Raw genomic sequence first — 24,268 nt, forward strand, 5'->3', positions numbered from 1 at the left:
AGGTTTTAGGTTCAGTATCCTGGGTTAACCTGTAATCCTTTGATCTACCACCCCCACCTCACACACACACACAAACACACACACACAAAACTCTACCCCCACAGCTAAGTCTGTAGTAACTTCCAGTAGACTGTTTGACCCCAATTTCTCTCTCTCTCTCTCTCTCTCTCTCTGGTTTCCATGCAGGTGGTGCTGTAATCATTGGCTGCAATTGATGCCAGATTGGTGTGAGGATAACTGTCCATGTGTTTAAAAAAAACTATTAATGTGCAACTGGAGTTGATCTGTACAGCCATTGTGAAGTTATGTTCCCACTTACTTACTGCATATGGCATTTTATTGCAGGACTTTACCCCCTCCTGTGTTTCTCTTTTCCTTCTCCCTGCCTCATCATCCAAATCGCCGCCAGATAAAAGCCCTCCTCTCGCCCCCAAAACCAATAAGAATCCCGTGCGCTCCTTTCAGCCTCCTCCCTCCTCCTCCTCCTCCTCTCCCCTGCTTTCTCCAACGGTCCTCCTCTCTGGTGGTCCTTGCGTTTGGGAGTCAGCATCACTCATTCTCCGACCTACAGCACAGGACTACACTCACCCTGACAGAGGAACATGTTGCTGCACGAACTGGTACGGTAAGAGCCCATGTGTAGAGGTTTGAGCTACGAGTTGGTTCGTCGCCGTGCGTAAATCCGTGCGCAATTACGCGCTTCTCTGTTGATTACTGTATCATGCATTATTCGTTGCGGTCTCCCCCAGGAAGGGAGTTTACCAGGATGTTCTTAGCTCTGTTTTAATTCTCCCTCATCCTCCTGCTGGTCATCATTTGCAGAACAATTGTAGATTCGTCGATCGTTTACAAGTGGCGAACGAGTATCAAAGTATCAAAGGCGATTGTTATGCGGCTGCGGGTGGTCCCATTCACTTTCAACTCCTCACCGCAGCCGTCCTGACCGGTCACGGGGAACATGCAACCAACATGACCTTTGTTAGGCCTATTTTAAATAAAGATCTCAAAGAACTGAGTGCTTTGTTCACACATCATTGCAAAGTATCCCTTCTCCGCTTGTAATGAGGCGAGTCGTGTTTCACAAACTTGAAGTTTCTCAGAATTTCATTCTCATTTAGCAATTCATTTGGACCAATCACGTAATTTGGAAATTGCTTTTGGTGGCAGTGCGCCACAATCCTTTGGCTCCACTGAGCCAATAATGTTTTTTAACTTCAAGATGAAAATAAGAGGCATTTCATGCATTTTAACGAGTCTTATAGTAGTTATGATTTTGCAGAGCTAAGAAGCCTTTCAGCAGCGGTACAGGTGTGGAGCGATGAAATGACACCTAATGTCACCAGTGTCAAGCCAAAAAAAAATTGTTTTTAAAATTGGGCAAAATAGGGATTTCTAATATTTAATTCCAGTAGTCAGGAAGACTACTGGAAGGAGTTTGATCAGAATGAGGACTTATTAATGCAGATGTGACAAGGATGCCAGTCTGTTGAGTTGTTTGAACAAGAGCATGTTGTGATTTGCCTCTTTCACTGTAAAAGAAATGCTTTCTAATCCTTAAAATCTGGTTTCTTTGTAGCTCAGAACCAAAAAGAGGTGACAGGTCTACTTACTGTATTTCCTCACAGTAAAACAGAGTAACAATATGTTTTCATGAGCCTGGCTGCAAGGACAAGGCAAAATATCTAATTTGGACTGTGTGCTGGAAAAAGTTTAGAAACAGCCTGAATCATGAGGAATAGATTATTTTAAGAGTTGTGATATTGCTGTGAATCTCATTGGTTTTTTGTGTCTGTCAGGCTGCTGAATGATTCTGCTGCCCAGAAAGTTGACTCACTAACAGTGAATTACAAATACACCCCATGACCTTTGATTGGCCTGTGCAACAGTTACAGTGTATTACTGATTAACCCTTTTAATGTCCGCTATGTTGTTTCAGCTCGTGTGGATCCTGTCCGTCCTGTGTGGCGCTGACGTGTGTTTGGGATACGTCTACGACCGACCCAAACGCTCAGGAGAAGAGGGGGCGTCAGCCAGGACAGAGTGTGAGTACGCTGTGGGACCTCAGGCCTATTTGTTGTTGCTGGAGAAAAGGACAATCAAGAGTTAATTTCCGTTTTTAGTCATAGACCTAGAAACATCATCTTACTGGTGGCAATGTGAACCGCAAATTAGTGGTTAGAGAGACGGTCTTTCAACTGAATGAGCCGGACTCAAGCCCTGTGTTGGCAAGCATCCGCCCTGCTGAAGTGTCCTTGAGCAAGACACTGAATCCCTACAGCTCCAGATCTGTTCTGTATCAGACCTTGACCTCTGACCTCTCTGTGGAGGGAGGCAAGAGGAAAGAGAATTTTCCTACAAGAGTCAATAAAGTATCAAATTAAAAATGCAAGTAGAGGAGTTGAATTTTCAGCATTGTCAAATGAATCAGTTGTTAGAATAATGCCAGGGAATTAGTCTTTTACTTTTGCCTTGTGTGGTATCAGCAAAAAGAGTATTTCCCTACAGGGATCGATAAAGTATCACATTACATTACATATGCATGATAGTTTATTGAATATTTATCCTTCTGAAATGTAATCCATGCTGTTTTGCAGAGTAAATTAGACTTTTGGATGTGTGTAACGGTAACAGCACCCAGCATGCCATGCCGCTATTCCATTACATTCCAACCCCATGTATAACAGTGGAGATGAATGATCATTACATCACACTACAGTATTGTGCGGCTGCCTGCAGTAATATGAATTATATGTAATATGAGAGCCACACACGCGTGCTTTTTCTTATGTGCATTCATCAAATTTATGTGATAGATTTTCAGAACTTTGTTCGACGTACATTAACATTACACATGGGTTCGGCAAAGCAAAACAGAACAAAAAACACACACGTTTACTTTTATTTAGTGGCCAGAATGGCCCAGCGCAGGCAATGCGCAGTGTATTTTGGACACGCGTTAATGTATCTTGGCCAGGTGTGCGCAGGACATGCCTAAAGCTATACGCTCCCTGTTCAAGCCAGACGTAAAAAACAACTTTTGATTTTTTTTTTTTTTTTTGAACGGACTAAGTCTTGAAACCAGTGTGAGCTTCGAGGGCAATCAATCACCCTGACATCAGCTGGAGTGACACCCGTGCACCCATGGCTGTCTGAGAGATTGCTCCTCTAAACATGAGCTACATGCAATTAGGTGAGAACTAACTTTCCACACCGGCAACTGTAGCTCTGTAGGAATTTCTCGAAACTAACGTATAGTTTGTTTGCAGGATTACTTTCTATCTGAAGTGTCTGCCAGCGCATACGAAATGAGCAAGCAGAGAGTGTGGGGTGGGGTGGAGGGAGAGGGGGGACAACGGATCACTGTGACCCTGCGTGCTCGTGATTGGGCAGCCCCTGTGTGTTTTTTGGGGATAGAGAGTGTGTTTGCGCAGCTCTACCTTGAGTCAATATTAAGAAAGCATTGGAGCCCATTTTCTGCCCCAGATTTTCTAACCCTGCCGGCACAAAAAAAACGAGACTATTGCTTCCCAGGGAGATTTAAAGTGTGCCAAAGATTGTTGTAGCGGCGTGAATGACAGCTGCAGTCTTTTGTGCCGTTTCTGCCACATCTTTGCAAAAGGGGAGTTTTCAAAAACCTCCATTGGCATAGAGTCCAGAATCCAGAGTTTGGATTTGTGTGACGTCACGGCTTGTTCCACCTTTTGTTTCGGATTTCGGATTGGTTTTTATGGCAGATACTGGAAAGTGGTCAGAGAGAGAGAACTGTATTCATAGAGCTGGGATTTGAACCCGCGGAGCTGAGAGTACGGTTGTATGCGGGCTAGTGGGCTGAACCACCGGGACACCTCACACCCCGACTGTCTCACCTTTTCCACCCGCTGGGACGGAGCAGGAGTGAGTCTCACACCAAATAGGGTATTGATGTTTACCGTGCCCCTGCACACAGATAGTACACTACTGTGCCAACTGGCGGGACACCATGAATAATTTGGAACACCTAAATTCCTCCACATGCCGTGCAGATGCACGTGTACTTACACACACACACACACACACATTCACACACACAGCACACAGAAACACACATGCAAAAACTCCTGTTGGCATGCCCTTGGTTTTCTCTGCTGGCACGGTTGTGTTTTTTTTTCATGAGCTAGTGGACAAGGAACATCTTGTTAGGAATGTAACAGTCCTCTCTGGCTGTCTCTCAGATCTCCAGGATATCTTCATTTAGGCCTGGGGTTCTCAAACTGCAGGTCGGGATCTAAAATGGGTCACAAGCCTGTGTCTTTTGGGTCCTCACTGGTCAAGATCACTAGTATGTGAGAGCACTAGTGAGACAGAATTAGCTCAGTTTGGGTCCTGGGATGAGGTTTTTCAGTGTTTCTCATGAGGGAATAGAACATATGGAGATATGTATGATATCTTGTTATAAATTAAATAAAGTTCATATCCTCTCTTGAACATTACGGCAATCAGTGCAATCAAAACACTAGACTGTTGTCTTTATTTTGACAGCGAGGTGGCACTACCGAAGTGTATTCCAAATTAATATCATATGACCTGATGAAGCCTTGCGCCAAAATGTTTTTATTTTTAGCTAGCCAACCACATTTTCGGAGACAAGGTATGTGAATGCACATCTGCACATTTGCAAGTTATTATATTCTTTTTTTAATATTTTCTTAAGAAGGCATTCGGCAAAGCTCAGGCCTTTTCGTTGTTTGTAACTCATTTGTGACTAAAGGTCAGTATAGGTGAAAAGAGATTTAAGATTTAGATAGAGATGTGGCTATCTAGTTAACGCTGGGGGTCAAACCTGCACAGCTGCCAACACGTGGTATACACATTACCATGGTATACACATTACCAGTCTGCACTGCGGGGAAGCCTTCATCACCGCCGTCTGTTTTTTACACGCTCCAATAAAATCGCAAAATGATTTTGGGAAGTTCAAATCCCTACTTGTAAACAGGATTGCTGCCAGCTTGCAGAATGGACTGGGAATGTTTTTTTTCACAAGTAGCTGTTTCATGCCTGTAAGCTCTGTCCCCGGTCTGTTCTACCTTTGCATTCAGCACTTTATTATAAAGCTGCACTAGGCAAGATCATTTATGTTAACAGTACACCCGTCTTATCAGCCGGAATCACAAAGTGGCACTGCAACAGAGAAGTGTCCCTGATTGAGACCCCGTAGATTCTTGCCCAAATGAATATCTGGTGTTGAGTATGGACGCTTCTCAAAGCTAGTTAAGATATATAGATATGAGATATAAACAATCTATTCAAACTTTTAAAAAAAATGTATAATGGATGCATTTTCTAATTCTGTATTCGCTGTCTCTTTGGTGCCCAGCTCGCTCTGCGCCTCTCTACGTGGCGACCTCTGGCTCCTGCAGGAACAGGTGTTTTGAGTTGGTGGAGGCCGAGCCGCCGAACTGCCGCTGTGATAACCTGTGTAAGACCTACAACAGCTGCTGCTCCGACTTCGACCCGCTCTGCCTCCGCACAGGTACTGCATCGCCCTCTCTGCTTCTCCTCTATTTTGTTTTTCTCTCTCCTCTCCTCTCCTCTCCTCTCCTCTCCTCTCCTCTCCTCCCTTATTTCTCCTTTGTTCCCTTCCCTTTAAAAATGTCTTCCTTCCTCCCCTCTCTCTCTCCTTGCTTCTCTCTGAAATCCCCCCTGCTACTTCCAGTGTTGGTGGTCTGATTTATATGTTCCCTCCTTCAGCTAGGTGGTCTTTGGCTTACTACCGCCTTGCCAGTGTAATCCTCCCACTGTCTGAAAACGTTGCTGTAGTTTTGTTTAGGCCAGCGCTGTGGTCTTTCACCCTGACAGCGTGTAGGAGTGCAAATCTCACTTTTAGCTGCAACAGGAGATCTCGTCTGGTGCGGTGAGGTGAACTCACCGGTGTCTTGAGAATTTGGTCAAGCGTTCAAAACAATGAGTGCATACATCTCTAGCATGGGTGGCCCCAGTGGGAATGGAGCCCCTGACCTTGGCAGTGTTAGTGCCATGGCTGCACAGGAGCAGATACGCAGCCAAATTACTGTTATATTGATATCTCATCCTATCATGTCTCTTTCCATATCCAGAGGGAGGGTATGAGTGCAGTAAGGATCGCTGCGGGGAGAGTCGAAACGACCAGCATGCCTGCCACTGCTCTGATGACTGTCTGGCCAAAGGAGACTGTTGTACCAACTATAAGACTCTGTGTAAAGGTTTGTGACTTTTGTATGTCCTGTAAGAATCATTATAATACATGTAAAGACTTACAATCTAGATTGGAGTTTTTCCAGACAGTGGATTGGGACTGAGAAGCGATTTATGTGAGGGTTAAAATGGGTCCTTAAATTATTCAGAAAAACAGCTGATGGAAAATGATGATTTTGTCTGAAGCTGCTGGCTATGCCACACATCTTGAAGTCTCAGAGATATAACATAGGCTTGCAGACTGGTAGGTTTGTATCTTTCAAATAAGTTAAATTTTGTTACAAAACCCTTCAATAGCCCAAAAAAATGGTTGTCGGACACAATGAAAAATCAAATGTGGGCCCAGAGAAAAGGTATGAAAACAAGGGAAGGGAAGTAGCCTGTTATTCATTTTTTCACTACCAACTACAGCAGTGTGTCTCCCGCATTTATTCTGGAGCCTTTCCATTTTTCTGCTAAATAAACTACCCCACTTCGTTATTTGCCTGCACAAATTGAATTGCTATAAATAAGCTCAGGTTTTAAGAAAAAAAAAATAGGAAAGTTTGGGGCAGCGGCCACACACATTATTCAATGCATCCCCCTTGATCTTGATAACTACAGGTTTTAGGGAGAATATGAATGAAAAAAGGACTGGAGGAAAGGACTTTTCTCCTTTATCTTCTTAGATTTGACCAAATCAGCAGCTGTGCACTTATAATCCTGTATAGAATTCAACAGTTTTAATGCTTGTTCCAAACCAACCCCTTCACCAGTTGGCGTTGTTGATACATCATCTAATTTTCTCTCTCTCTACTATTATCTTGTTCTTTCAGGAGACACTTCATGGCTGCAGGACGAGTGTGAGGATATCAAGACCCCTGACTGTCCTGCTGGGTACGTTGACTAAACAGAAATAATGGAGAAGAAACTAATAATGGTGCAAACAAAGTTAATTTTCCTCTGTTGATCAACTCTGAACATGAGTGAACTGCAAGCAGAAGCAATGGCATCCCCCATGTCATCATATATATATATAAAAAATTGCATCCCTCTGTTGTGCCATAGATATTAGGGAAAATGTGTGAGAAAACAAGTTTTTACCTGCTTTCATTTCTCTTGTTGAACTACACCAACTGTCCACTGAGTGCAGTGAGATGTGTTTGAGCAGGTTTGTGCACAAAGTATGTATTGTATCATATATGAATTATAATATAAACTGATTTATTCATGTCAACTAAGTTTGTTGTCCTGATAGTATGTCTGCTAAAAGATGTTTCTCTCTGTTTTACTCTTTGTTTCCCTGTCTCCTAGCTTACTTTGTTCTCTTCCCTGTGTTGTGTTTGACTGCAGGTTTGTGCGCCCGCCGCTCATCATGCTGTCAGTGGATGGATTCAGAGCTTCCTACGTGAAGAGAGGCACCACTGTCATACCCAACATCGAGAAACTCAGTAAGGCCTGGATGGGGATTGAATCGAAATGAATAAGGAAGGAGGGTTTGGACTTAGCTGTAACGAGCCCTGAAAATGTGATGCTGTGTCCTTTTCCTAGCGAGGGTGAAGAGGGGTTACGGTGATGTTCATGTTTGTTTTGGTCTGTCTTCCCCCTATAGGAACATGTGGTACCCATGCTCCGTACATGAGGCCCGTTTACCCCTCCAAGACCTTCCCCAACCTCTACTCACTGGCGACGGTACGGGACATTATCTGCCTGTTTGGGACAGGAGCATTCATTTCTATCAATAGTACAGAGGGTCATACAGTATGTTGCAGTGTTATTGAATTGCTGTCAGTGGTTCACCATGATGAAAAATATTCTTCCTCAAGTGTTTCCATATTTAAGCAGTAATGCTGGGTGATAACAGTATACATGCAATGTACACACTTAGTCTTTATCATCTTTACAGGCAATACAGTGAAAAAAAACAGTAACAATCAAGTATTGCATGACAAATATTGTTGGACTAACCAAAGCTGCCCTGTTAATCTCACTTTGAATGGTTCTCAGGGTCTCTATCCAGAGTCTCATGGCATCGTTGGCAACTCCATGCATGACCCGGTGTTTGATGCCACCTTCACCCTGAGAGGCAGAGAGAAACTCAACCACCGCTGGTGGGGAGGACAGCCTGTAAGTACTGTCTCTCTCTTCTCTTCTCTTCTCTTCTCTTCTTCTCTTCTCTCACCTCATTTTCCCTCTTTTCTCTGTTGTCATACTCAGTCTTGCTCTCCTTCTCTCCATCTGTATTCCATCAGAAGTGTGATTGTGTGATTAGTGAGCTGGCAAGGACTTTTTTTGCCTCTTTGTTTTGATTATGCATGACTTTAGTAGATGGCTTTAACCATGAATATTTCATATTTAAGAATTCAGGTCAGATCAGAGATAGGAGGCCAACAAAAGCAGTGAGAGTGAGTGAGAGACTTGTGCAGTAAAATGATTGTTCACTTTTCTTGCTGCCAACTATAGCAGGGTTGGATTTGCAGGGCACAGATTCAAGAAACTAAGTCTAATAGGCTTTGTTATGCATTGAATAAAGTCAGATGTTAATCTGTGATAAATTAAAGTTGTTTTGGGCTCAAACTTGGTCAAAACCAAAGCTTTGACATTAAGCAACCTGGGACTATTGTAAGCCTCCACTGATTCAGTGTTTATGGCTGGAACTACATTTTGTTAAAAATCAATCTCAGCCAAAACTGTGCTTGCTAGAATCGTATTTGTTGTTTGCCAAAATTAGCTTATGGAATATTCTATCAGGATGCATTGGTAACTAATGAGTCCTTACAAATGTCAGTGGCAAAAATCTTTCTACATGGATGGACAAAACTAGCATCTTTTGCATCATTTTATAACAACAATTGTTCCACTTACACACTCACAAAGTGAGATAACCTTCTTGGCATGCAGGTGGTGAAATGCTTGACCTCAAGGTCATGGTCCTTTCATTGTTTCTGTCCTGGGCAAAATTGTAATAGTATTCCACTGAACTATGTTTGACTGATAAAATAATGTGACTGTACCATGTTGTCCTCTTTCTCTCTTAGATCTGGATCACTGCAGTGAAACAGGGAGTGAAGGCTGCCACATTCTTCTGGCCTGTGTAAGTCTGTTTCTCAAATTTTCTGCACACACACACCCACACACACACAAACTCTTCTGGGTCAGGAAATAGTGTCTGCCAAACGACCCTAAGTATCAGGAATGTCAAGGCCTTTTGTAGCAAATTATTATTAGCTTTGCTCTTTCTGTGCAGTTAGTGTTAGTGTTAGTGGTGTGCAGAAGCTTTGGATGTCCACCTTTGGACAAATTGAAAAAAACTGGCTGATTTTTCTATTCTATGTGTCTTTTATTTTTTTTATTTTTTTTACAATGCATTTTTAAGACTTTGGCTGCATCTGTTAAACATTTAATGTATGACAATGTCAACTCTGCTACAGTAAAATGCATCTTCATTACACCCCAAACTATAGACATACACACCTTCCACATTCTCCTGCAAAGCCTAATTTTGACAAACCTTAACATGTCATGTAGTGCCACTTTTATCTGAAACACCTTATAATACCACGGGTGCATACATTTTTACTATGGATGGTCCCACTCCAAATGGAACCCCTGTCCCTGACTGTGTCATGCTTCCTCCATTGAACTATGACTTTGACAATGAAAAGCCAGCATATCCAATCCTAAGAAACTATAGCAATTCACACTTTCACAGCTCCTCTACTGACCTTATTGATCCTCGCTTGCCACCCTCCACAGAAAGGTCAGAGGTCAGGGTCAGCTACAGGTCAGTGCCAATACAGCTATTAGGGATTCGACACTTCAGCTGGGTGGATGCTTTGCTATGACATGTGGGCTCATCCTCCGGTTGTAGGGTGATCCCCCAACTCACTACAGCACCCTGCTGCCCAGGGTTTAAGCTCACACTGCCCATGTACAAGAAGCTTGTTTATTGGACAGAGTTTTGTACGATCTGATTCCAGTCCCTGTAACTTTAGCTAAGCATGATGGACTTGTCTGTGCGATTCTCTGCCTTCTTTGGTGTTCATAGCTGTTAGGAACGCATTAATAAATAGCTGAATATGAGTCAGTGTATATCAATCCAGAGGGCAGTTTGCCCTCAATTCATTTTGTTATTCTAGGCTTTCCAAGCATGAGTAACTGCTGGCTATCAGATGTCAACTTCCCTCTCCTTATACCCATAAAACCTTGTGTTTTGGGGTTGTTTCCTGTAGTTGGTTTGGATTACATTCTTTCTCCTAATTAACCACACCGCAGTTTGCTTGGAAGAGACCTGCATGTTCAGGCGGTGTCAGTGCGGTCATTTGGTGCAAACCGAGTTCGAATGGCATTGTTCTCACTTTGCCAAACAAGCTGAACTAAAGAGCAAACTCTCCAGAGTTCGAATAACAGCTCCAAACACGTTGTGAACGCGCCCTTAAAGACTACTGCAGTGCCATTGTCCTTGTAAATCATTCAGCGGCTCCAAGTCATTTGGTAGTGAGAGTTCTGTCGAGTCAGCAGAACATGCCCGGTCATGTTTCTGCCACACTCCCAGGCCGGAGCGGGCCGCCATAGCACCAAACCTATAGCCTGTAGAACACAAAGGAGCCCACATTTATCAGCACAGAGAAGGCTTTGATAGAGCGGGAGGCAGATCTCAGCAGAGGGATGGCGTTGGGCTGTTTTTACAGCAATTTGTGTAAATGGCCCTGTTTACACTACGCGGGGTTCCTCTGTGAACTGGGGTCGCAGACGTGCCACTCTGTCGAGCCGTGGGGGCCAAAGTGGGCTTCGGAGTGCTTTTCTTGCTCTTGGCACCAACCGAGGTGTGAGAAAGAGAGAGAGAATAAAGAGAAAGAGACAGGAGTGTGTATGTGAGAGGGAGACGAAGAGAACGTGTGTGATGTATTTGTCTCCGTGTGGTAGTGCATGCGTACATTTGTGTGTGTGTGTGTGTGTGTGTGTGTGTGTGTGTGTGTGTGTGTGTTACACTGAGCAAGCCTTTTTCTACAATGCAGTGCATGGTTTTAGTGTTCTAGTACCACAGTGGGGATTGGCATGGTAATGGGGACCAGGGATTGTAGCTAAATAACTGGCTGACTGGTTGAAGGTCTGTGTTGGGTTCAGCTTTCTGGGAGGTCCCCCCCCCCACCTCCCCCCCCCCAACCACAACCACAGAACAAGGGAGGAGAGAAAAAGAGAGAGGGAGAGAGAGAGACAGAAGGAGGGAAATTGGAAAACGAAGGGAGAGAGTATGAGAAAGAAAGTGGGAGGAGGGAATATGGAGGTGAAATTGTGAGCGGAGAGAAAGACCAAAGGTAAGGAGCGAAAGAGAGGGGACAGAGAGAGTGGAGAGTGTGAGAAAGAGGCCTTCTGTCAAGTGTTGAAGCGGTGTAACCGAACCCCCTTGTTCCTCCGTCCTGCCCCCCCGCTGGAGCACACGTCAAGCCCCCGGTCGGGGCCTCGGTCCTGGGCTTGATGGTTGACAGCTGTGGACTGTGTGACAGCCAGCAGCTTGGTTGGTGGCCTCGTCGCTGCACAGGCAGCCTTTGACTCTCAGACACTTTAAACAAGGAGAGAGCTTTAAATGTGTTACATCCCACAACCCTCGACTTTATGAGTCTCTTTGAGGGTGAAAGGAATAGTTTGGTGGTTTTTAATGCTTCAACAGGGCAGCATGGCACTAGACTTTAAATCCAAAAAGAGTCTATCACCATAACTCAACCACTGCTTCTGTTTATGTGTATTTCATTGGCTTGAATACATGTTTTCATTCTCAGATCCATTTATTGTGTCTGTCTCAAGTGACATCCATCCATTCGTTACCATTCATAGCGTGTGTGTGTGTGTGTGTGTGTGTTCCAGTGCCATCCCGTTGGAGAGGCGCATACTGACCATGCTGCAGTGGCTCCACCTCCCCGAAGCAGAGAGGTGAATTCTTCTTCTTCTTTCTCACTTTCTCTTTCTTCCTCCCTCTTACACTCTGCATTTCTTTTCTTTGTCAGCACTTAATCACTTTTTAATCACAATGAAGCACTCAGTCAGTCAGGTACACAGAAATGACGGAAAAAAAAAACATGCAGATTTTCACCATGTCTCTTGGGTTGTTTTCAGTTCTCCTATAATGTGATTCCATTCCAGAAAACACAGCTGGATGATTAAATAAATGTTTGTCTGTCAGCAGGCGTTGGTTCAGGTCACTTGGAATTCAATCATTTCAGAATGAAAATAGATATTGGTATTCATTGCTAATAACAGTGAGCCCATTCTCAATTATTTCTTATTTGGTTGGATATGACAACCTTCTCATGCCAAAAGTTATTCAGAGTTAGAATTTTGGACTGAATGTGAATTGAACCCAGGCCAGTTCTACACCAAGTGAAATACAATAGAATGAGTAGACTTTATGTACGCCAGGCTAATCATACTCCTTATATCTGCTACGTTAACGACATGCTTCACTGATTTAGCTGCACAGAACCACACATCATAGCCAGTCAGTTGCTCTCTCTCTCTCTCTCTCTCTCTCTCTCTCTCTCAATCACACACTCGATCAGTTGCTAACTCACTTTTCATGTTTGAAAATCAAACCCGAGTCGTGCCTCTAAGCTGCTGTTTACCTTTTGATAATGCTGGATCAACAGCGCCTTGTTATGCCCTGCCAAGCTCCATTGCAACTGTGCAACATGTGGTTGTGGTTGACTTGTAATTACACACAACTTCCCTCTCTAATGATATGATCAGACTCCATGTGTGTGTGTGTGCGTGCGTGTGTGTGTTTGTTTGTGTTTGAGTTTGTGTGTGTTTGTGTTCTGTTCTGTTCTGTTTTTAGTTCAGTGTGCTACTACTACTACTACTACTACTACTACTGCTAGCCTACTACTAACACTACCCCCAATACTGCTACAAACACATCTCCAAGGTGACTCCTGTCTTGTTTCAGGCCCTATGTTTACGCCATGCACTCTGAGCAGCCAGACACATATGGACACAAACTGGGTCCCATGAGCACAGAAGTGAGTACCGTGTGTCTGCATCTGTGCTTGTGTGTGTACACAGGGATGTGTGTGTGTGTGTGTGTGTGCGTGTGTGTGTGTGTGTGTGTGTGAAACCACATGCTTGGTCCCTGGTAAGCACATGGCACAGTACACAAACCAGACAGATACAGTATCACACATGATAAGGTTAGCCACACAAACATTCACGCAATCTCTATGTGTGTGTATTGCTGTTGAAAAACCTACTAGATGTGCTTGACAAAATCATATACAAACACACAGACAAGGTGTCTGGGATATTTAAAGATAACAGCAAAAACAACAATAACCTAATTGTCTCTCTCTCACATACACATACACACACACACACACACACACACACACACACACACACACACTCAGTTATGACTCACCTTCTGTTTTCCAGTTGAATAACCCTCTGAGGGTGATTGACAGGATCATTGGCCAACTGATGGACGGCCTTAAGCAGATGAAACTGCACCGCTGTGTCAACATCATCATGGTGGGGGACCACGGTACCGACACACACACACACACACACACACATACACACACACACACACACTCTGAAGTGCTTTGCTCAAAAGCGCTTTGGCAGTAGATGTAGAGGGAGTGGAGAGCAATCCTCATTCACTTTCCCTATAGGTTTCACCAACCAATCACAAACACTTCTCTGAACCAGGCTACCACTGCCTCTCCAATACGCACACACACACACACACACACATACACACTCATCCTCCCGTCTGTCCACAGGTATGGAAGAGGCCCACTGTGATCGGACCGAGTTCCTCAGCAACTACATGACCAATATTGATGACATCATCCTCATCCCTGGGTCGCTAGGCAGAATACGCTCCAGATACCCCAACAATCCTAAATGTGAGAGAGAAAACACTAAAACAATATTGTAAAATTTAGCTGCACTGTACATTATTTAGGAAAAGTAGGCTGCAAGGACAGATGAAGGATAGATGTGTGACGGATGGCATCCACATTGTCTACATACTGGAAACATTGTTGTAAAAGGTCAGACTGAAGCAATGGCAGAACCTAACCTTGTCTTGTGTCATTCTTTTAAAAAAGGCATTTTGTTCAATAACTAGAGTCAAGTGTCCTACTAACCTACTTCTCAGTCATTTATAATAACACTTTGCAATGTTTAAGTTAATATTTTGACAGCTGGCATTGAACTGTTGAAATGTATCTGTCCATGTGGAGCTGTAATATGTTTGTTTTGAATTTGCTTGTCATACACCAAGAGATGGAAAAAACTTTGTAACAATTTTTTCTGTGATTTGAACATTGTTCTTTTTTTCAGATGACCCAAAGGCTGTTGTTGCAAATCTAACAGTAAGTATTAAACAGCCATATGCTATGTCTTGTTGATTTGAAAAAATAGGTTTGCATGCAAAATATGAATTGTGCAGACTTTAAAACGACTAGTGTGAGATTCTGAAATGTAATAATAGAGGAATGGTACTTTCTGTTACATTTTACCTAAGATCTTTCACTAATAAGGGGGAACATTTAATAGTCTGATAACAAAGTGGGCTCTATATCCCTTCCTCACCTCTCCAACTGACCCTTTAAGATGAAAATGCCAAAGATTCTTTCTTTTTTCCAGTGTAAGAGAGCAGACCAGCACTTTAAGCCATACTTGAAGCAGCACCTGCCTAAGAGACTGCACTACGCCAACAACCGACGCATCGAGGAGATTCACCTGCTGGTGGAGAGGAAGTGGCACGTTGCCAGGTGCAGTGGCCATCTATCTATCTCCTCCTCCTGTTTTGCGTCCCAGAGAGCATAGACACTTTTACTGTTGCCACCATAGGCACTCAATCTGGCACAGACTTGAAACAATCAAATTACAGCCAATTATTTTGGCTTGGGTGTAATTTGGTCCTGAATATACAAAATATTAGGAACACTTTTCCAGAAGTACACTGATGAGGTGAATCCAGGTAAAAGCCATTATCCCTTATTGATTTCCCTTATTAAATCTATACCAATCACAAAGGAGGAGATGTAGATAAAGAGAAGCAGACGAGTTAGAGAAGGATTTTTAAGCTTTGAGACCATTGAGATGTGGATTGTGCAAATGGGGCTGCAACTCAGTATCAGGAAGATGATCCTAATATTTAGTATATTCAGTGTAGCTGTGCCATTTTCAACGGACCCATCAGTGAAGTTTTGGACAGCACATCGTACTTTACTTTATAGCACATTTTATGTCAACATGGGTTGCTATTAACACATCGTTAACACATGTCGTGTTGAAAAGTAATAAGGTGTATGTGTGTGTGTGTGTGTGTGTTTAAAATTCCACATCTTTTTGAAAAGTGCCGGCTGCTGAAGCTTTGATGAGATGCTAAAATTAACTCTGACAGGCGTTTGATGTTGAGCAGTGAGAAGCCCGACTAGAGTGATTCAGTGACAAAGTAAACCATGAAGTCATCAGGACTGAAAGTGAAAACAAACTACCATGGCACATCGTGTGTGTGTTTGTGTGTGTGTGTGTTCATGTCAGTAACAGTCTCCCTCCCTCCATGGAGTTGTCATGTTGTTTGGGTTGGTGAACCGTGGGAGAGCTACAGTCAGTCACACACACACACAGACACACACACACACACACGCACACACACAGAGGGCTGCTCAATGAAAGAGATCTTTGAGGTTTCTCTGCAGCTGAGATACAGACGGGCTAATCGTTGGCACCGGAGCTGTGCGCTGAGTGCTGGAGCGTTTGCACTCTCACAGACACACACAGGCACATATACATTAGTCAATGTCTACTTAAATCCCAAACCATCTAACTATTCACACCAAATGAAACACTGAGTTTGTCCTGTTTCCCCCGTCAGCTCGTGATTTACATTTTCTACATGCTTGTGGCTTCACCCCCTAGGCACGCACACACACACACACACACACACATTAACATGCATCACTGGAAGTAGTGTTTTAATGGACACTTAATAAAAAGTGTCTGTTTTTCAATTAGAGGAGTGTGGCTTGAGTTGTGTGAAGGAGTGGTTGTTCTGGGCTGGGGGCTGACGGAGGCGAATTCCTCCAAAATACCGGGGATTAACTGTATTAAATACCACAGTTTAACCCTTTAAACCTTGTGTGTACCTGTTTAGTTTTATCAGGTTGTAGGACCCCTTCAATTTAGTTCATTTAGTTTAATTTTACTTGGATCTCCATTAACTGAAGCTACAATGACAGCTAGTCTTCCAGGGATCCAGACACACAACGTACAGTACACATCTACATATAGAGGGGTAAAAATGGAACTTAATCAGAATTATGATGAACAGAAGAAGACCCATAAGAGGAGTGCAAGCTATCATGGGGTTATGACACACAGATATAGTCAGTCTTTTCCATTATAAAGTTTAAAATGGGTGCAAAATGTTACTGGCCAGTTGTCGTCACTGAAGTCTGATACCAAGTGACAGAATCTGGGAAGCTTTTTTTGATGTTGCCAACAGGGGGGAGTAAGAAATGAGGGGGTTCACTTCATCACTGTTTGCATATGAATCGTTCACCAACCTGTTAGTCATAGAGAACCAGCTCAGAGCAAAATATGATTAGGTGAAAAAACACACAGCAGATCTTTCCTTTCTAAACCCCCTTAAATGGGTTAGATAGTATTTGACACCTATGATGTTAAAGTGGTAATCTGTGAAATCCTCATGAAATCCTGATGACACTTCAAAGGGCATCTAATGCAGAGCTGAACACATTGTGCATCAATCCAATGCTGATCTGTCACTTATGCTATCCATTACAGGAAAGTCCCTGAAGGGAGGAGGCACTGCGGCTTCTCTGGTGACCACGGATATGACAATAAGATCAACAGCATGCAGGTAGGCTACTCTCTATACGCTGCAATGGGATTCTCATATTTTATCATTTCTGACATTTACCAAGTGGTACAATTGGGCAAATGACTTATGTGAAAGTTCAAAATATCTCTTTTCACCATTCCAGTTCAATTCTCAAGTAGGACACCATTTTTGGAAATACACTGGCATGATGTTTGGAATATATGGGATTTAAGATGATACCTTGATACCTTATTATGACAAATCAATTCACTTTCATTTTCAGACTATTTTCTTGGGATATGGACCTACATTTAAATTCAAGACTAAAGTTCCAGCCTTTGAAAATATTGAGCTTTACAATGTTATGTGTGGTAAGATGCCATTTTTCCTTTTATATTTGGGGCAGATGCGTGCGTGTGTGTGTGTGTGTTTGTGTGTGTGTGTGTGTGTGTGTGTGTGTGTGTGTGCGTGTGTGAGTGTATGGGTTTGATTCTAATCAACATGAAGGATTAGAGGTCCTGTGAGCCAAAAGGAGTTTTTCATTTGAATGTGTGTGTAAACTAAGCACAAGGTAAGTAACATTTTGTTTGTGTGACCATTTCCCCTTCTTTGGATTCCTCTTGAATGACACTGATGTCCCCCAATCGCAGATCTGCTGGGTCTGAAACCGGCCCCCAACAACGGAACCCACGGCAGTCTGAACCACCTGCTGAGAACCCCCTCCTACAGACCCGCCATGCCAGAGGAGGTTTCCAGGCCGACGCCCTCTGGCCTTGTTCCCATGGGAACAGACGACCTGGGCTGCACCTGCGACGACAAGGTCAGCGGCGGCAGACCTGGGACCAGTTTCCTGTAGACGCCTGAAAGGAATACAGAAAGTCTTTGGGAGGTTGGCCCGTTGGTTCATTTACATAAGTGATGAGAACATAGACACCAAAATCATGATATTTGATTTTTCAAATTTATGAATCTAAAAGGCCATATAAAGACCATAACATTGTTTTTATGACTAAAAGGTCAGCCTTCTTAGTTTGAATAATGCTAGTCATCTATTTTCACTCAAGGTTAAATTGAGTGAAAACGGAGCACTAGAGCGAATGGGGACACATGGATGATTTCGGTGTCTTATGTTCATATCACTTGACCAGTAAGTTGACCAATGGGCCAATCTACCAAAATTTTGATGTATACCTTTAATGTAATGAGTATACATGGGCAACTGTTTGAGGTAACATGCAGGCAATTTTGCTGCAATGGGGTTTGGTCACTGGCACAAAGTTGTTGTGTATAACATAATAATAATGTACAACTTTATTGAGCTCTATAGGGAAATTCTCTTTTGGTTTGGCCCCTACACAGGGAGGTCAGAGGTCAGGGTCAGGTGTTGCGCAACACCCCTGGAGCTGGTAGGGATTCAGTGTCTTGCTAAAGCAGACTTCAGCTTGCTGTACCCTGGTCTTGAACCCTGTTTCTCGAACCACTAGCTCACCCTTCCAGCCGATGTTGGGCTATAAGGAGCAACATTAGCATGTAAAAATACTGTTGATCATAAATATTGGTGAAACCTCCAGTCAGCATGTCCTCAAACTGTTGCCTGTGTGATGTGCCTTACATTACAGCTCCCTTGTCTGTAATTACAGTGACAATAAGAATAATGTGATACTTTGTTGATGCCTGTAGGGAAATTACACCTTTCAAAATTTAACAAAGCCTGACTCAACTGGCTCTGTTGCTGCCCATAGTCCAATCAGTCACTTTCCCTTGGCTGCATATGGACTTGTCAGATTGTTGGATGTGGTTTCACCTTGAGAATACTTAACCACCTCTAGAGAAAAAAAGCAATGCTCAGTCTACCTGTTTCTCACAGTATCAGTAACTTCTGTGTGACAACTCATATTTTACTACAGGTTGTATTTTGTTTCTGGATAATAACTTCATGTTACGGATGTGAGGGGGCTATAAAGGATAACCCACCTTGACACTAAGGTCATCTCTCCATTCACTCAGAATGGAATCGATCTTAGCATTGAGCTGCTTTTGACAAACTCAACCCTGATTAACTGAGCTTCACATCTTCAAAGAGAAAGCATGAGGATCATTTTGTTTAGTGACCTATTTACTTTTTTTGGCTGTTTAAAGTGATATTTAACACTGGTCGAAAATTTGCACTTTTTCATGAATTGTCAACAACCAATATTGGCTGCTTTGGGTCTTAGTCTGAGGCTGACTGATCCTGAGCTCCTGAAAAATGGAAATGTTCTACTGAAGTGAAAAAAACACTTTGAGTGGCCAGGAAGTTAATTCAAATGCTCCTCATGCAGCTGAGACACTTGAAACTGTTGTGATATTTATATCTGCTAAGGTCTGCTCAGTAAGAAAGCTCTTGCTGTCACGTTTACTGGGATTGATTGGTCTTGCCTCGATCTGTAGAACCAAACAGTCAATCATTCAGATGGCAATATTGGCTCCTCTGAGTTTGAAAATGCGAGTTGTGTTGCCCTGTGAGACGGGCCAAGTGACATTAACTCTAGCACTATGCCCAGCTGACTTCCTAAACATGCCACAGCAAGTAACTCAATGGGACTCAATACAATTTATTCTCATTTTGTCCAATTTAACATTAATGTTTTGCTTTTTCGGTGCAATCAAACTTGTTTGATCTTTTTTACATAGCAGACCTGTAAAAATACATGGAATCATCTGCATGGGCCTGTCATCCATGATTAATTCAAATGCTTTTGTGTGCGTGTGTGTGTGTGTGTGTGTGTGTGTGTGTGTGTGTGTGTGTGTGTGTGTGTGTGTGCGTGTGTGTGTGTGCGTGTGTGTGTTTGTCTTGTAAAAATGTGTATCTCTATGATTAATTGACTGTTGTTTTGTCTTGCCTCCTATTCAGTTTCCCTAAATGCTGAAATAATCTTGATGCATTTCTTTGCTTTCTGTGGCAGAGCTAGAGTCAATTCACTTTCAGTTCAATCAATTCAAAACTTAAATAGAATCTGCAATTAATTTGCTAATGAAAGATCATTCATTCTCCATTATTTTTTAGGTTCAATATGACAACCATCTCATGCCAAAAGTTTTTCAGTATAATTTTGGAGACTATCTGCTTCCTGAATTGCTTGAAGTGGAACTGAATTAAACCCAGCCCTGCCCTGCAGAGTGTTTCACTTTATCTATATTGTGTGTGATTCCCATGTAGATCTCTGGCAAGAGATTGTTTCAATCTCCAATCTTTTTGCAGTTGCGTGTAAAAAGTAGGGGCCAGAGAGGTTTGAAAGTGACCCTTGTACGAGGCTATAACCTGGAGTCACTGTGGCTCTGTCTCTTACAGAACAAAGTGGAGGAGCTAAACCAGCGACTGAGGCAAGCTATTGATGGTCAGTCTAACGCATCATGATGTTGACAATGTTAAAATGTATCAAATAACACAGTAAATTCTAGCTATTGATGGTCAATATAATGCAAGCTTGACCTTAGGGTTTGAGAAATTCTTAATCAAACTTCAATGACTGCAATAATATGTTATTTTGAAATGAAAAATGCCAATAGCTTTGTGACTGGACAGAAGCCAGTGTTAAAGCCATGCACTCATACTAGCCTACACACAGTTGTATTATAATACAACATCTTGTCTAATATACAATGGGTAGTTTCAGCCAAGCAATCTGATTGGCCAAAGCTGGGTCCCAAGCTAGTTGTCAGTCTTTATTGCTTTCTCCCGATTTTTACTCTTGTAAACATGACTTACTTGGAAGAAAACTTTTCAGACAGTCCACATGAGTGGATAACCATTAATATAAAAGCCATAATACACAGATAAGAGTTCTTTATTATGATGGGCGGCTCAGTAATGGCCTGTGCTTTGTATACATAATCATGGTCTTGAACACCCTCTGAGGTATTATAGCTATAACCTTCCACTATAATACACAGTAAATTTAAGCTATGTATAGACAGTGTATACCCTGATATTGATGGTCACTCTTACACATCATAGCATATTAAGCCTTATTGTATAGTAAATCATCCTGTGGCAGCCTACTCAAAATTGAAGATATTAATGTGTAGTCATTGTGTTTTGTGAAACTATATTGTAAATTCTAATGGATTTTTTTTTGAGTTTTTTATTGTTAAGCATTTTAAAAGAGCAGTGGGTTGAAATGTGTCCTGTTACATACTCGGCTCTCCTCTCCTCTCCTCCTGTGCTCCTCCCCTCTCAGACAGCAGGAACCTGCCGTACGGCCGACCCGCCGTTCTCTTTCGTACCAAATACTCCATCCTCCACCACAGCGACTACATCAGCGGCTACAGCGAAGCTCTCTCTATGCCCATCTGGACCTCGTACAGCGTCGGCAAACAGGTAGAGCCTGTGTTCTGTGTCCTGGTTTGAGGATCGCCCGCAGAGAATAACCTTCTGAATGGGATAGTAAAGTTAGAAGTTAGGAGCTATAGCGCTTCACACACTGTCAGCCATCAGGTAGATCCTAGGTTCTGTCATGATTCAAAGGGTCCTACAATACAACTTTATGGCCATGGCCAGAAAATTGTCTTTGGTCTTGTCTCAAGTACAATAAATCACATATAACATCGCATTCATACAATTACATGAAACACAGAGACAAAGGAGCTTTTGTACAGATATGCAGAAGTACAGATGTACAGAATTACATTGATCCGGTAAGGAAAGTAGCTGCTGAGCAATTGAAAATGATCAATACTTAAAAGTACATGGCAGTGCTTAATTCGCTCTCCCTCTTTGTCTCTGTCTGTCCTTTTCTCTGTGTGTGTGTGTGTGTGTGGTCCCCCAGGTAGAAGTGTCCCCCCTGCCAGAAGCCCTGTCTAACTGTGTGAGACCTGACGTCCGGGTCCCCCCAGCCTTCAGCCAGTCCTGCACCAACTACAGAGCGGACAAACAGATCGCCTATGCCTTCCTGTACCCGCCGCGTAAGTTCACTATCAGAGCATCATAGTGCAACCTGACCAAACTCTTCCTGATCAATAAATGTGGTTTATCCTGGATGTCGGAGTAGGTCAAGTTGTCCAGAGTGCTGTGCAGACCGCAGTGCAGGCTCCTTATTTGCAGTCAAAAAAAAAACTACTGAAATTATTGGATGGTGCACTGAGTATCTTGAGTATCTTGTCCTGTGTGTGTGTGTGTGTACACATGTATGCGTACATGTATGTGGATGCTGTGCGAGTGCATTACGTTCTAAAAATGTTTGTGTTTTCCTTGCTGACAGAGTTGTCTTCAACCATGGATGGAAAATATGATGCTGTCCTCATCACCAACACCGTTCCCATGTATCCCGCTTTCAAGAGTAAGTCAGTCAGTGATTATAGCTTTCTTCCAGGGCTTTGTCAGTGGAGTCCTGCAGAAACCTTGCATCACACAATTTTGACTTGTTTTGCTGCAGTGCTGTTGATATATTGTAAAACTGTCAAAAAAATATATGGCAGTCAATGAAGAAATCCTAAAAAGTTGCCTTTTTGGAGGTACAACCTTTCTGGACACAGATGAAACAGTTTTCACACCAAGGTCAAATGGGATTGGATAGTATCTGCAAAAAGAAAATCATATTGAACCTTTAGTGGAGTTTTACATGTAGGTCGGCAGTTCAGAAGACACTGTGTGACTTGAAAATATTGATTCTTCTCTGTCGTGACCACACTACGTCTCTTCTTCTGCTGTAACCTCCCATCCCTTCATCCAACACCGCTGCTCTTGTCTCCCCCTCAGGGATATGGGGTTACTTCCAGAGGGCGCTGGTGAAGAAGTACGCCACGGAGAGGAACGGCTTGAACGTGGTCACCGGACCCATATTTGACTACGACTACGACGGCGTCAGGGACTCGGCTGAGAAGATGAAACAGTAAGGACATTTACCACACTCCGGGCACTCCGTTGGGCACAAATAGCTTCATCTATCAATTCCCCTTGACCTCAATTTCATCCATATAGTATAACTTAATTGCAGCCTAAGAACATAAATGCATAAGCACATGATCCTTGCCAGAATGCCTGTATTGTCATAGGCAATCATGTGTTTTTCTGTGTGAGTGAGTGTGTTTCTCTCACATAGTTTAGGATACAGAGTACACCAATCTCTATCTATGGGCATATACAGTATACTCGCCTATCATCATTGGTTATAGGTATATATATCTCACCTATGTATTATGTTTTTTTGTCTTCATCATAGGTATGTTAGCGGTACAATACCCATCCCCACCCACTACTTTGTGGTGCTGACCAGCTGCTTAGACTTCACGCAGGCTGCTGACTCCTGCAGCGGCCCCCTCAGCAGCTCCGCCTTCGTCCTGCCGCACAGGCCCGACAACGATGAGACCTGCAATGTAAGTGTACGGGTTCCAAGATCCAAACCTGGGTTCCAAAGCTTGATATCTGCAGCTGATACCTGAGATCTGATAGGACGAACTTGAAAAAGTCATATTTTTTGAAGCATGAAATGTACACAGGGAAGACAGTGTAAAGGCCCCAGGGGAAAATGGATGAAAATTTTGATATAATTGAACCAAAGTATATTCAGGGTTATCTGTGATGTAGGGTTTCAGATTCCTGAGAGGAAAGAGAAGGAAAACACGTACTAATAACTTTGTTCCTGCAACCCTCCCCCCCCCCACCCCCCCCCCCCCCCCCCCGCCCCCTGCAGAGTTCAGAGGAGGAGTCCCGCTGGGTGGAGGACCTGATGAAGATGCACACGGCTCGGGTCAGAGACGTGGAGATCCTGTCGGGCCTGGACTTCTACCGCAGAACCACCCGCAGCTACCCGGAGATCCTCTCCCTCAAGACCTACATGCACACCTACGAGAGCGAGATCTGACGGACCACAATGCACCGCTTTCTGCTCAAAGCAGACGGACGGTGTAGTAACTGTTACCGGTGATGTTTCGGGTCTTTTTCAGCCGTGGTGGAGGAAGAGATCCGGTCATCTCTGACCCACTGTCCCTCACCATTATTCTTGTTACACCGACCTTAGCTTTCACTGGATGCCATGGCTCCCATCTGCGGCCACTTTGCAGCGTCCATTTTGTGTCCCTCTCACTAAGCGTTTGGTTTTATCCATCTATGAAGGGACAACCTGTAACACCACTGAGCAACTAGCTGTGGTACAGTCCGGTTCAGTTTGTACTGTTTAGCAGGACAGGAAGACTTTTCCCCTGCATTACCTTGTTCCTGCCTCAGTTTTACACAGACAGTTATTA

The 24,268-nt window shown here is 43.2% G+C and overlaps 1 protein-coding gene across 2 annotated transcripts; it reads left to right on the top strand.

The window, feature by feature from the left end:
• Nucleotides 1-602: 602 nt before the first annotated feature.
• enpp2 (ectonucleotide pyrophosphatase/phosphodiesterase 2) lies at nucleotides 603-23,886 on the top strand. Of its 2 annotated transcripts, none has more exons than XM_071911786.1 (25): nucleotides 603-620; nucleotides 1,937-2,042; nucleotides 5,357-5,512; nucleotides 6,096-6,221; nucleotides 7,029-7,089; nucleotides 7,546-7,643; nucleotides 7,805-7,884; nucleotides 8,200-8,319; nucleotides 9,231-9,286; nucleotides 12,058-12,123; nucleotides 13,136-13,219; nucleotides 13,593-13,726; nucleotides 13,968-14,093; nucleotides 14,533-14,564; nucleotides 14,839-14,966; nucleotides 17,008-17,083; nucleotides 17,328-17,415; nucleotides 17,695-17,864; nucleotides 20,244-20,421; nucleotides 21,265-21,404; nucleotides 21,853-21,988; nucleotides 22,285-22,362; nucleotides 22,782-22,914; nucleotides 23,245-23,398; nucleotides 23,716-23,886. In XM_071911786.1, exons 1-25 carry the CDS (start codon nucleotides 603-605, stop codon nucleotides 23,884-23,886), a joined length of 2,715 nt encoding a protein of 904 aa, XP_071767887.1. The 2 variants fall into 2 exon arrangements, with proteins under 2 accessions (XP_071767887.1, XP_071767888.1); XM_071911787.1 differs by having other exon boundaries at nucleotides 13,136-13,208; nucleotides 13,618-13,726; nucleotides 20,376-20,421.
• The last annotated feature ends 382 nt before the right edge of the window (nucleotides 23,887-24,268 follow it).

The sequence above is a fragment of the Centroberyx gerrardi genome, chromosome 12, assembly GCF_048128805.1.
Source record: "Centroberyx gerrardi isolate f3 chromosome 12, fCenGer3.hap1.cur.20231027, whole genome shotgun sequence".
In the NCBI taxonomy this organism is placed as follows: Eukaryota; Metazoa; Chordata; class Actinopteri; order Beryciformes; family Berycidae; genus Centroberyx; species Centroberyx gerrardi.